The 13,167-nt window shown below is 53.8% G+C and overlaps 1 protein-coding gene across 7 annotated transcripts in view; it reads left to right on the top strand.

Moving 5' to 3' along the window:
• Positions 1 to 13,167, top strand: part of RASSF5 (Ras association domain family member 5) — a 28,676-nt gene that overhangs the window by 12,326 nt on the left and 3,183 nt on the right. For 5 of the 7 annotated variants that reach the window (XM_027695072.1, XM_027695075.1, XM_027695071.1 and 2 more), the window contains 3 exons: positions 9,901 to 10,014; positions 11,434 to 11,731; positions 12,104 to 12,219. In XM_027695072.1, coding sequence (XP_027550873.1) covers positions 9,901 to 10,014; positions 11,434 to 11,731; positions 12,104 to 12,219 — 528 coding nt within the window. Of the gene's footprint in view, positions 1 to 999; positions 1,322 to 8,580; positions 8,757 to 9,900; positions 10,015 to 11,433; positions 11,732 to 12,103; positions 12,220 to 13,167 lie in introns of those variants that run through there. The other 2 variants (XM_027695076.1, XM_027695077.1) reach the window with 2 other exon arrangements.

Here is a 13,167-nt window from a genome sequence, read left to right as displayed (position 1 = left end):
GTCAGGCTTTTCTTCAGTCCCCTCTACTTGCTCACAAATATGTGTTTTCAGGTGGCTGTGGATGGGCTGGGATGTGCTCCCCATGGATGCACAGCCCCTCACGGGAGCCCCCACTGAGGGAGGAGGAAAAGCCTGTGGGGAGCAGAGCTCTTCCCCTGCCTGGCTCCAGAAATACCTGTGATCTTCACCAAGCAGGAAGGTCACAGCTGCTTTAAAAGCTGCTGGGTAAATCACAGGGATGGTGGCAGCTCTGGAGGGGATGGAGCAGGCAGTGCTGGGGTGGGTCAGTGCTGAGCTGGGTCCCTGCAGGGCTGGGGGGAGAAGGGAGCAGGAATGATGCTGTTGTTCTGAGCCTCTTTCCAAGGCCAACACAGCATTTTCATGAGCCTGGAGCTTCTTGCAAACAGGACCCAGGAGCTGAAAGGCTTTTTCCTGGGCTGCAGTTGAAGCTGCCTCATCTGGGTGCCAGTGCTGCTGAAATTGCTCCTGCTGCTCTAAAATTATCTGCAGAGCAGAGAGGCACCCAGTGCCTCCTGCAGTGTGGTGGCCAGGGGTCTCTGGGACCCTTAGGAGGGTCTCAAGCTGCATCTTCACCAGCCCCCTCCCTGCCTTCCCCACCACCTTTTGGTCCAGCCTGGCCTTGATTCCCAAAACCAGGCGATGCCCCGGCAGCTGACAAGGACGGAGCAGCATCCGATGTGTTTTGGGTCACCGAGGTGGTGCCGGGGGTCCCCGGGGTGGGGGGCCGGGCAGTGGCTGCGAGCGGGGGGTGAGAAATTCTGCAAGAGGAAGTGGCCGGGGCCGCGCCGAGCGAGGCGAGGGCAGGAAGGGGAGGCGAAGGCGAGGGCGATGCTGCGCGGGCACCCGCGGGACCAGCCCCGCGGGCAGCGAGCGGAGCCGGGCTCCGGCAGCGGGAGCGAACCTGCGGCTCTGCCCCTTCCATGCTGCCCCGGCGCCGCTGCGCGGGGAGGCGGGTGGAGGAGGAGAGGGAAGGGAAGGGTTACCCGGCACGGCTGCCTGTTAAAGAGGAGTAGCTCGGCTGGCTCCGGAGGATGAGCAGAAGGAGCTGCTGCCGCAGATAAGCGCCGGCGAGCCGAGGATGTGAGCGCGGGCTCGCAGCGGGGACCCCGATGGTCGCCGGCCCCCCGAGCCCCCCGGCGACCCCCGAGCGCCCTCAGCCTCTCGCCTCTGCCGGGCTTCGATGACCATCGGCAGCAGCATGAGCAGCGGGTACTGCAGTTTGGATGAAGACCTCGAGGATTGCTTTTTCACGGCAAAAACCTCTTTTTTCCGCAGCGCGCAGAGCAAGGTCCCTGCCAAGGTAACGGCTCCGAACTAGTGAGGAGGGATGTGCTGGGAAGCGGGGGGGGTACCGGGTGAGGGGGATGCCGGTGTTCCCGCACGTTTGGCTGCGGGTGCTGCCAAAATGAGCTCGTGCTGGAGTCAGGGCAGAGCTGCCGGAGGGCTCTTCCCTCTCCTGTGCAGGGGGGTCTGCGGTGCTGCAGGTTTTCCTCAGCCATCTCAACCTTTACACGCCGGGTTTCCCCCTTCCCCGGGGGGGATTCACGCTGGAGGAGCCGGCTCTAAATGTGATTTTTTTTTTTTTTTTAATCAGCGTTAGGTGAAATCCTGTAGCAACCCTGCCAGCTGTCATCCACGGGTCAGGCTCCCAGCCAGGGACCTGTGGTTTGGCCTCGCAAAAAATCTGTAGCATTGCTGAAAAATTGCGGGTGGGGAGATGGGAAAGTTCAGGGCTAAATTAATCTGTGAGCTTATTAACACAGTGATGAATGTGGTCCTTCTCTGGGTGCCTTGGGCCATGTGCACCGGCCTTGGAGAAGGAAGAGAGGGTTTGGCTGGGCAGTGTTTCACCCCAGGATGAGATTTCTGCCTCAGTAACATTGACAAGGCTGCTTCGTGGGTTTTAAGCCTTTATTTAAATAAAATTAAAAATCCCTGTCATAAACTTTAGGGCCCCAAACGGAGCTGAGCATAAAAGGAGAAGGCACTGCTGCGGAAGTGGGGGTTTCACATCATAACCAGAGCCCTGCAGCACCCAGAGGTCAAATCTGGCCCAGGGAGCAGCTTTTTTCACTTAAACCCCCCCTATAAACCATCAACACTGGCACACTCCTGTTCAGGCTCTGCTGCATTTGCACCTGAGGCTGCAGAGCAGCAATCCTGAGGAGGTGCTTTGGGGTTCACCCTCCTGCAGCCCAAGAGCTCTCCCCTGCTCTCCCTGGGAAGGTGGGGCTGCTCTGGGGGAGAACTTCAGTCTACTGGGAATTTTAATTTCTCTGAGGAAACACTCCCTTGGGTTTAAGGTGGGATATTCCCTGCTGGCCAGCAGCTCCCTTTCACTATGATTAACCGACACTTGCTGTTGGTTTTTAAATGTCATTTGATGATTCATTTGTGTAGGAGACGTACGAGATCAGGGTGTTGGTGCTGCTCTGTTTGAGCCAGAGCGCTGCAGATCCTTGGGTACCTTTTGGAAACCAGCCTGGTGCTGTTGGTGCTTAGGAGCTCTCCCTCACAGAGGGATTTGGAGCTGCTGCAGCCCCTTTTTCCCAGCTCCCTGCCTGGATGTGACCGGCGTGGGCGGCAGAGCTCGCAGAGCTGCCGGAGAAGATGGAGCCTTTCAGGGGTTTGGTGTTATGGGGAGGAAATGGTTCCTGTGAGTGCAAAGGAAAAAAAAAACCCACACAAAATGTGCTGCTTAAAACCAACTGATGTTGTGTAACGTGTGGGGACGGGTCCTCGTGTGCCTCAGGCTGGATGGAGGTGGAAACCACTGTCAGGCCTCGGGGGAAGAAGGTTTTGGGGGGTTCGTGGCATCCTGGGGGTCAGTGGTGCTGCAGATCCTGCAGGAGGAGCAGGTGGTGGACATCTCATTGGGTTTTGCTCACTTCCTGTCCCCCCTTTTCACCTTGGCACCTTAATTAAGTGATATTATTGAATGTGGAACCTACCCACCAATACAAGAGCTGCTTGTGGCAACAACTTTGTTTTTCCCCAAGTATGGTCCCTGCTCCTGGCCACGGCCAGAGAACATCAGCCTAGACCCAAAAGTGAGTTAACCTGATGGGTGTGTTTGGGAATGGTGATGTTTGTCCATCTTCAGATGCCCAGGAATGATTCCTGAATCCAGGATGCACAGTGTGGCACCCATCAACCCATGGGCATGCCCTGCACTGGGCAGGAGGAAGCTAAATATGGATAACTTAGGGATACAGGTCTTGAAAGACATAGGAAACATCTCTGTAGAGGAAATATGGAGGATAGGAGGAGACATACAGGTCTCCAATCACTTAAAACAGTGAAATTTGAGTGGAATTTGTTCTCTATGATTACAGAAATGGTTTTTCTGATTGAAATAACTGTATTAACCTGAAGAACCTCTTTCCAGGATTGCTGTAATTCCTTTTTATTTTCAGAACCATCACTGCAATCACTCTTCATTAGCAAAGAACCGTTTTAGATCTCACATGTGACCTCATCCCTGGAGATCCATTACTTGGCATTTTCAGGCCTCTCCAGCTGAATGGCTTCAGTGGCTTCTGCCTGAAGCCTGATTGCTTAAAACTCTGCAAAATTGCTCTTGGAGTCCTGCATCAGTGGCTGCTGGGAGAGCTGGCTCAGACAGGGGGAGAGAGAGGGGCAAGTGTCTGTCCAGGAATAGAAAACACAGGAGGGACAGAAGCTGAGCAGGGGCTGGATGAGATGGGTTGTGGGGGTGCAGGAACCAGCCCAGGGACTAGTTCAGGGTCCTCTCTTTGTCCCCTTGTCCCTGTCCTGCAGAGCACAGAGTGATTCCCAGGGGATAGGCAGGTACAGTCTTCCTGCAGGGGTGGCCCTGGGGCACCTCTTTGGGGAGGGAGGGGGGGAAGAAGCTTTTTTGGCCCTGCAAGGCTGTGACCAGTTCCCAGTGTCTGCTCCTGAGGATCAGCAGATCCCTCTGATCCACAATCTGGGCTAGGGTCTCTGTGCACACAGACACTGGTGTGGTTGTGTCCTGTCCAGCCCAGACCCCCCCTGAGATGCAGCTCCTCGTGAGGACCCTCTCAGCTCTCACTGCTGAGCAGAGATGTGGCAGGAAAAACGGTTTCTAAGTGAAATCTCCATGGCAATCAAAACACCGAGCCCATCTTCACTTGCTCTAACCTCTCTGAAACGCAGCAACCATCCCTCTCCCCTCCTCTAGACATGCACAGCTCTCTTATCTTCTGCCTTTTCCTCTGAACCCCAAAGTAAACCACAGCTTCTCGTCTGAATTTCCTAAAGGGAGTGAAATGTTTGGGGTATTTAGGGGGGGGTTTGGGGTGATTTTTGGTCTAAATCTGTTGTATGATTCTCTCCCCTGCCTGTCTGTGCTGGAGCAGTGGATCCTTTCCCAGCACAGCGCTGTGAACCGTGGGAGTGGGTGGTGAAGGGGAAGTGTTGGGTGTTGAGCAGTGATGGAGAGCTCTGGGAGAGCAGAGATGTCCCAGCTCTGGTGACTGCCTTGGCCCTGATGTCCCCCAGCTGCCACCACTCCCTGCTGCAGCTGGATTTACGGTTCTGAGCTGCTGCTTCTCCTGTTTCTGGCTCAGATTTGAAGCATTTTCACTTCTATTTCCAGTCCTTTGTGCTGTGGTGTGATAGTGGGTACAGGACATGAGCTGGTGATGCTTCTCTGAACTGTGGCCCAGACGTGCTCTCCAGGCTTTGCTTTCTCATATTTTAGGACAAATCTTTCCATAATAAGCAGGAGAAGTGAGGGTTGATGCCCTGAGTTGTATAATCCCTTCAGAAGAGGTCTTTGAAATACTCTTGCTGTCTGAACACAGAAACCAAAGGGAGAGCTCGGGCTGTGTTTTTGGGAGTGCAAGTTGTCCCAGAGTGGCTGATGTAAATGGTGATGGAGCTGTGTCTGAGCACCCCAGGGAGGACTTGGCCACTCCTGCCTCAAGATAAGACAGTCAATGCCAGGAATGTGGTGATGTTGGGCCAGATCCATCTCTTCAAATTCATTAACTAAATAGCTGGTGAGGAGAATTGGCTGGGAGTGAGGGACCAGGGATGGTGTCCCTGAGGCTGGTTTGGGGCTTGTGGCCCTTGCTCCAAGGAGTGTCCCAGGGAAGGGCACGCACAGACTTTCTACCTACTGTGCCTTCCCATGTCTGGTTTGGTGGTGAAGCTCATGGCAAAGGCCAACATAACGAACTGCTGTCTTCCACCTCTTGGGCTGTGCATCCAAATTGTAACCACGGCTCCTTTGTGCCAGCTGGGGCTGTGGTGGAGCCATGGGAGAGGGCACCATCCACCCACACTGCTGAAGTGGCACCAGAAAGCTCCTGGGTCCCACCTAGAGCTGTTATTCCCAACATGGTGCAGAACTGCTGCCTTTGCTTGCTTTAAAAAGGTTTTTCAGTTGGGGGTTGACTTTGGGCAGGTGAGAGGCTGTAGGGAGGATGCCCTTTGGCTGGATGGGGAGAGTGTTTCTCCTCGTGAACCGATAAATGGAAATATCTGTCGCGGAGGCTTCGTTGTTGCCTCTCTTGGCTCAGAATTCTTTTGAGAGCGTGTCACCACTATCACCAGGGCCTGTGGGGTTTCCATAATAGCCTGTCACAGGCTCACGGCTCATTAGCTGAGTGGTGGGTTGCAAAGAGGGGGTTGCTGTGGGGAACTCGTGGGGACAGTGGCTGCCCGAGCCCCGGGCCATGGGCTTTGTGCACCAGGAGCTGGGCAGCCTTTATCCCACTGAGCTTCAGCCCAAGTGCCAGATGAGGCTCGAGTCATTTCTTACAGCTGGTATTTCTTACAACAGAGGGATAATGTAGGGTATGGAAGGGAGCCTGTGTGCAGGGGGAGGACGTGGGCAAGGTCCTGTGCAGTCTGTGGGTGCCTGTGTCACCGCAGCTCTGTGAGTTATTTTATGGCAGCATCACACAGGCTGGCAAACCCCTCACCTGCTGAGTTTAAACACTGCCAGCGAGCTGACAGCCTGTTTAACCTCTGGCATCCGCAGCCATGCCATGTTCTGCATCAGGTTTTTAGTGGAGCAGGTGTGGAATCACCCTGGCAGCTCCAGCCTTGCCGGTGCTTTCCTGCCGGTCACGCAGGAGGGTGGCACGATGGAACGTGCTGGTTGGGCAGGCTGGCACGTGGGTGTCCTGTTGTGAGGCCAGGAGGTGATCCCCAGGGATGGCTGGGGTTGCTCTTCCCCGTTTTCCACCCAGGAAAGCTGCAGTGCCTGCCAGGGCTCAGGTGCAGGCAGAGGTGCCGAGCTGTTGTTTTGTTCACAGCTCGTTTCCTCCCGTCCCGGTGCAACAGGAAATGTGGCAACGGTTTATGGTTAAAGCTTCTGTTTTTTCTTCCTTTAGCCAGAATTGCAGATTCTGTACCAGAAACTTTGCACAACCGGAGGTCAGGGTGGGTTTGTGAAGAGCAAAGAAGTGGCTGATCTGATCACACACAGGAGGAAGGAGCAGCACTTCTCCTCCCAGGCCCCTTCCCAGGGCTCCCCCACTGTGGGGCTGGTGCTGCTGGGCTGCTTTGGGTCTCACTCACAGGCGGGTTTTGGTCCATAGGAGAGAAAAGCAGAGTCTCCAGCCATGGGAAGTGAGGGTTGGGATGGATGGGTGGTCCCTGCTGGGGCTCACGGCATAGCCAGGCCTGAGCATCACTGAAGGGTTGAGCCCTTGGAGCCCCAGTGCCCTTTATAGTCCCACAGAGCTCCCTAAATAGCTGCTGGAGCTGGGATGGCCCTGCTCTGGATCCTGTGGGACAGCTTTTCTCCCATGTCCTCATTGCTTGGCCGTGGATGGAACGTGTGCCCCGGCTTTCACCCGGACACCTCCCGTGCCTGTGCTGGGATGGCTGCATGGAAGGAGATTGTTACAACTTCCTTTCCCTTCAGTGGGAGGGTGCAGGAGGAAGGTGAGCTGGCAGGGGGCTGAGCAAGCCATGAGAGCAGCAGGTCCATCTGATCTGCCCTGCTGAGTGTCTGGGGTAGGCAGGACGCCCGAGGCTGGGCAGTGGTTTGTTGAAGCAGCTGTGTGGTGACATGGTGTGAGACCTGTGACGTGCCCCGAGCCAGGCTTCCTCCTGCTGTTCTTGGAACCCACTGCCATGACCACCTGCCTTGTGCCTGCTGTGGATCCCTGGGGCCCAGCACTGCTCCAGGCTCTCGTGTTCCCGGGTGCTCCGTGTGTCCTCCATGGAAACCGGGCGGCATCGTCGGCGCACGAGCTGCTCCCAGGGCTCTTAATTGCTGGCACACGCCGTGTCCCTCAGCTGGAAACATCCCAGGAGGGGAAGAGGCAGTGACAGGGACAGGCTGAGCTGCTGTGTTTGCTTTTTCCACGTGTGTCTGGGTGGAGGGGTGGATGGATGGTTGTGTTTGTGCCACGGATGACGTGTGGTGAACGTGCACAGGCTCAACCCTCAGCTCTGCTGTGCAGCTACAACCCTCTGTGCATGTCAGGGGGGATGGTCCTGGGGGTCCCCTGGGCTCTCTCCCTGCGTGGTTGGGGTGGGGGTCAGTCCTGGGGAGGCTGTGCCTGTCTCAGCGCTGTGAAATGGGTGACATGAGGAAGTGCAGGGTTTCTGACAGCTCCTCCTCTGTTCACTTAAAGGGAAGGGGTTTCGTTTGTTTGTTTGTTTGTTTTTCTCTTTATTTTTTTCCCTTTTCCCCAGTGCTACTTTTGAAAATCTCAACCCTTGGCATTGTTTTTTTAAAGGCTCCCCTGCCAGCCCAGCACCTGTGTGCAGTTGATGTATCACAGTGCAGCACGTGCTGAAGGAACTTTGACAAACTGTGGAGTGGAAAATGCCATAATGATCAGTGGATGTTTATGTGAGATTCTTAAATACCCCAGGAATACTTGTCATTTATTTTCATAGAAGCACAGACTGATTTGGGTGGGAAGGGACCTTAAAGATCATCTCGTGCCATGGGCAGGGACACCTCCCACTATCCCAGGTTGCTCCAAGCCCTGTCCAACCTGGCCTTGGACACTTCCAGGGATGGGGCAACCACAGCTTCTCTGAGCAACCTGTGCCAGGGCCTCCCCACCCTCCCAGGGAAGAATTCCTTCCAATATCCCATCTAAATCTCCCCTTTTCTAGTTTAAAGCCATCACCCCCCCTTGTCCTGTCACTCCGTGCCTGTTTCCAAAGTCCCTCTCCAGCTCTCTTGGAGCCCCAAGGAAGGCACTGGATGAGGAGACTGCAGCACAATGTCAGTGTTCTCCCTGGGGTTGCTGCTCCAGGTCGGTGTTTTGAGAGATCTCGTGCTGTTTGTTTGTTCGTCTCGAGCGGAAATTGTGAAATTTGTGACCTGTCACTTGGGGTTTGCTTGAATGAATTTGAGGCTCTCGAGTCCCAGGACTGCAGCTGTCTCACCAGATTGCAACCAGGGTCTCAGTTTGTCCTGTGCTTGATTCTCCTCCTAAAAGAAATATCATGGGTAGCCTTGGGCAATATTGGCTTATTTACAGCTTGCTGCATCCTTGTCTTGTGTGCTCTGGAGCTGCCTGGGAAGAGACAAGCTTTGTTCCCAAAGCTGCCTTTTTTCCCCCTTTCTTTTCATTGTCAAAGGTTGCAGTTTTTATTCTGAGCCTTCCTGGCCTTGATGGCACATCCCTTCACGCTTTCTGCTCTCTGCTAATGCCAACTTCTGAGCAAGCCCACAGAAAATCTGGGAGCGCCGAGCACAGTTCCAGGCAGTGCTGGCAAAACGCATTCACAGGCTGTCTCCAGGGAAGGTGGTGAGTTCTGGGAAGGCAGCAGAGCTCTGTGCTGGGAGATCCAGCCCACTGAGCATTGCCCAAGACACACACAGGCTTGTTTGCAGCAGATTTAGCAGATAAAGCAGGCGGGGCTCGAGAGGAGACCTGCTCTCCTGGCTGGAGGGAAACCAGGGGAGGTTTAGAGTGGATACTAGGAAAAAAATCCTTCATTGAAGGGATTGGAACAGGCTGCCCAGGGAGGTGGTGGAATCACCATCCCTGAAGGTGTTCAGAAGACCTGTGGATGTGGCACTTGGGGCTGTGGTTTAGGGTGAGCACGGCAGTGCTGTGCCAACAGCTGGACTCGCTCTTAGAGGTCTTTTCAAACCTTGACGATTCTGTGATGATTCATCAGTGACATTTCCATGGGTGGCCTTCAGGTGAAGCCCACCTACGTGCCAGATCTGTTGGTTTTGCCTCCCAAGAGGAAATTCCCCCAAAACCCAGACAAGCAGCGGCCACCGTCACCCTCCCTGTGAACCCACGTGTGGGCAGCCGGTCTCTGACACGGGCTGGGGATGCTTTGACTGGCTTTGCAGTGACTGATTTATTAGTCATGCAGCAGTCTTGCTGCCTGTGTGGTATTATTGCTCTGAGCTATAATTTCCGCAGCTTTGGACGAGAGCAGTGAGAGATTTAACTTCAGGTTCTGCTTGGGTGAACCCGCCGGGAGCTGCTTGATGAGCACCCTGGGTTTTGGGGGAGGCAGAGCCATGAATATTGGAGATGGGACGTGATTTTTTTCCAAACTGCATCGCAAGAAGTAACTTAAGTGCTCACAGGTGCAGGTGGCTTTGCTTTGAAAGTGAGTTTTAAAGGCTGGATTTTTTTGCCCTGGTTTGTACTGGGGTGTTTTACTGCTCCATGTCACTAACTGGTGAGTTTTGTGTTGCCCTCCACTGCCTGTTCCTGGTGTACAGGGGTGGTTTGAGGGCAGGGATGTGGCACCCTGCACATTTGGCCTCCTGGCTTGCAGGGACCATCCCCACCTGCGTCATCACTGCGAGCGTGAGCTCAGGATCTGCGCAGGGTCTGCTCCTGCTTTCCCAGGGAAAAGCAGAGCTGAGCAGATGGAGTGTTACCCAACACATAAAGCAGCTAAACCCCTCTCTTCTGATTGCAGAATGTAACACAAACAGTAGAAGAAGAAAAGCCCGAGCCTCCGACCGTCCAGGAGATCAAACAGAGAATTGAGAAGTACAACGCCAAGGTCACAAACTGCCTGTTGATGAAGCTGGTACGTGCTGAGCTGGTTTTGTCTCATCCACAGAGGCTGGGGCTGTGAACTGAGCCAGCCTGGGGGAAGGAGTCACTGGGGCAACGGGGCTTGTGGCTGTTGAGCTGCTTTTCACCCTGCTTGGCTTTCCCTAGTGACCAATGCTGCAGATAACCCTTCCCTGCCTCCATCCCTCCTGGCTGGCACAGTAATCTCTGGCCAGCCTGTGCTGGCAATGACTTGCCACAAATAGATGAGCCCACGTCGTTCTGGCGGGGATGAGTCAGGCTGGGACTGGGGCTGTGACGCTGCAGTTCAGAAACGTAAGGAGTATTTAAAAACACAAAAATCTTTCTAGAAAGAGATGCTTCTCCCCTCTCCACTACCAGACTTGCTTAAACAGAGGTCTGAGAAGCTTTGTGTTTTGAAGCTTTCATTGCAAACTTGCTTATTGCCACCTTTAAGTGAAGCCTTGATGATATGTGGTGTGAGAAAACAAGGAAATCCCCTCTTTTGCACACTATGGTAACACAAAGGTACAAACTTACAGGATCTTACAGAGAGGGGGCAGAGCTTCTTAAAGAGTTAAATAATTAAATTGTAGACCTTCCAAGAATAGCAGCTACGTAACTCCCTGGTTCTTGACGACATCTGAAAGTAAACCTGAAATTTATTTAAAACAGTAGCTGTTACAACAGTTGCCTCAGTGGAGGCTGCACAGTAACTCTGCTGGAATGTCATCCCATTGATCTTGATCACCCCTTGACTTACAGGAGTCAGTTGGGACCCAAATGTTTATTCTTGAGATGCTTTGCTTGGAGTTTAGCAAAGACACAGTGTTGGGAATTGATCTGGCCCTGGAGCTCAGCTGGGCTCAGCTGCTGGTGGTGGGACCACAGCAGGAACCCAGCTGGTTCCTGCCTGGCACCCACAGATGGATTGTGCAGAACCAGGCTTTTCTCCTGATTTCTGCATTTTTGCAGAGCTGAGGGCAGGGTAAGGGACCTGTGAGGAGACAGGCTGATCTCCAGTGGTGATTGGTGACATGGTGATGTGAGAACCCAGAATAAAACATGAGGAATATGGCTGGGAGATCCTGCTGAACACGAGGGCACAGCCCTTCCCAGGGGTTTCAAATCCTCACTTAAATGCAACTACAAATTCCGTGTAATGGTTTCCATAACTGACTCGTAGCAGTGCTGGTTTGAAGTAAACCAAGATCACACAGGGGAAGGGCTGAGTCATTGCTGAGGGGAAGGAACAGGAGAAAATCAGCAGCAACTGACCCGAAATTACCGGTTACTTTTTACATGATTAATAAGAAACCCCCAGAGGCACTGGGGGGGGGGCAGGCACGTCCTGCAGACCAGAAAGGTCTGAGGGGCTGAGGAAGGACTGGAAAGACTCCCTGGAGCCTGACCTGCCTCTCCTGTGCTTCAGAACGAGGATGGGACGTACACAGGTTTCATCAAAGTGCACTTGAAGCTGCGCCGGCCCGTGACGGTGCCGGCCGGGATCCGGCCCCAGTCCATCTACGATGCCCTCAAGGAGGTGAACCTGGCTGACATGACGGACAAGAGAACCTCCTTCTACCTGCCCCTGGACGCCATCAAGCAGCTCCACATCAGCAGCACGACCACAGTGAGCGAGGTGATCCAGGGGCTGCTGAAGAAGTTCATGGTGGTGGACAACCCCCAGAAGTTTGCACTTTTCAAGGAGGTGCGGAAGGACGGGCAAGGTGAGTTCAGGCCCTCAGACCCGCCAGCTTGGCTGTGGCTGGTGGGTTTTGCTTCTGTTTTGTGTTGCAGAAATGCACCCAAAGTCTTGTAGGAGTCAGTGGGGTGTCAGGCAGGCAAAGTCTAAATCCAGGTGAATAAATGGACAGACCTCCCCAGGAGGGGATGCTGCTTAAGTTAACGGGGAATTACGTTTTCAAAAGGAGCCGAAACCACCTTATAAAAATCATTATGGATCTGTGTTAGAGACTCAGCCCCTTTCCCCCTGATCCTGAGCAGCATGAACCCCTTTTACACGCTCCAGTTGACCTCCTGAGCTTCCCCCTGCCCTGGCAGCCACGACCTCACTGTGGATGTTTGCTATGCCCTTGCAGTGCTCTTCCAGAAGCTCCCTCTCACCGAGTACCCTCTGTACCTCCGGCTGCTGGCAGGCCCTGACACAGACGTGCTGAGTTTTGTGCTGAAGGAAAACGAAACAGGGGAAGTTGAGGTATGTGGGGGCCTCTTTGCCTTGGTTTTCACATGAACGTTGTGGAGCACGTGGCAGAGCTGGGAGGTGTGTGGCAGAGGCAGCACGGGTGAAGTGGTGCCACGCCAGAAAGGCTGTTTCCTTTTATTTGGGGCTGGGTTGGCTATTTATTGCTCCTAAATTATCTGGATTTTTAAAACAATTTAAACTCGTTCTGTGAAAATGCTGAGGCCAGTTTTGATGGCCACCCCATAATCTGTTTATGGAACCCAGCAGTGCCACCCCAGAGTTAATCCTCACTAATTAGATTAGCTGAACACTGTCATAAATAACCCACGTGTTTAAGTGGAAGCCAGGGACGCTCAGGTAATAAATTCACATCAGTTTTTGGTTGCAAATCTTGCTCCTCGCCACAGTGAAGGGAAATGTTGGGAGCTGCTGCATCCCGTGGGATTCTTCCTCATGTGCTGTGGGGTGGCTGGGACGTGCTGTGCTGACAGAGGAGCAGGACTGGGGTTGGGAAGGATGCCATGGGAATGCTGGATTCCCGTGGCAGTGCTGAGCAGGCACACAGCAGTATTTATTAAGTGATCAGAGCCATCAGCCTGTGTCCTGCCTCTCCCTTGCTGTCAGGTGACAGCTGAGCAGCCTGTGTGTGCCAAGGGCTTTACTGAGGCTCAAACAGTTTTGATAACTGCAATAAAATCAGGAGAATTGGCTCCTCTGGGCAGAGTCACCACTGGGACCTCGCTCCCCTTGTACCAACAAGTGTGGGTGGATGTCACAGCCAGTACTCCCGCATGGATTTCAGTTCCTTGGGGAATTGTGGCATCTCCTGCAGTGGGAGCTTTAATTCACCTGAGTAAAGATGATTTTTATTGTTTCTACAGTCTCAGGTGCTCAGTGCTGGGATGGTCCTTCATGCTGCAGCCCCTTATCCCATCTCTCTCACAATATGAGGTTAAGCTC

This window comes from Neopelma chrysocephalum, unplaced genomic scaffold (genome assembly GCF_003984885.1).
Source record: "Neopelma chrysocephalum unplaced genomic scaffold, ASM398488v2 Primary Assembly neopelma1_100, whole genome shotgun sequence".
Taxonomy (NCBI): domain Eukaryota; kingdom Metazoa; phylum Chordata; class Aves; order Passeriformes; family Pipridae; genus Neopelma; species Neopelma chrysocephalum.
Note: the sequence above shows the minus strand (reverse complement) of the source record. Positions and strands in the feature narration are given on the sequence as shown.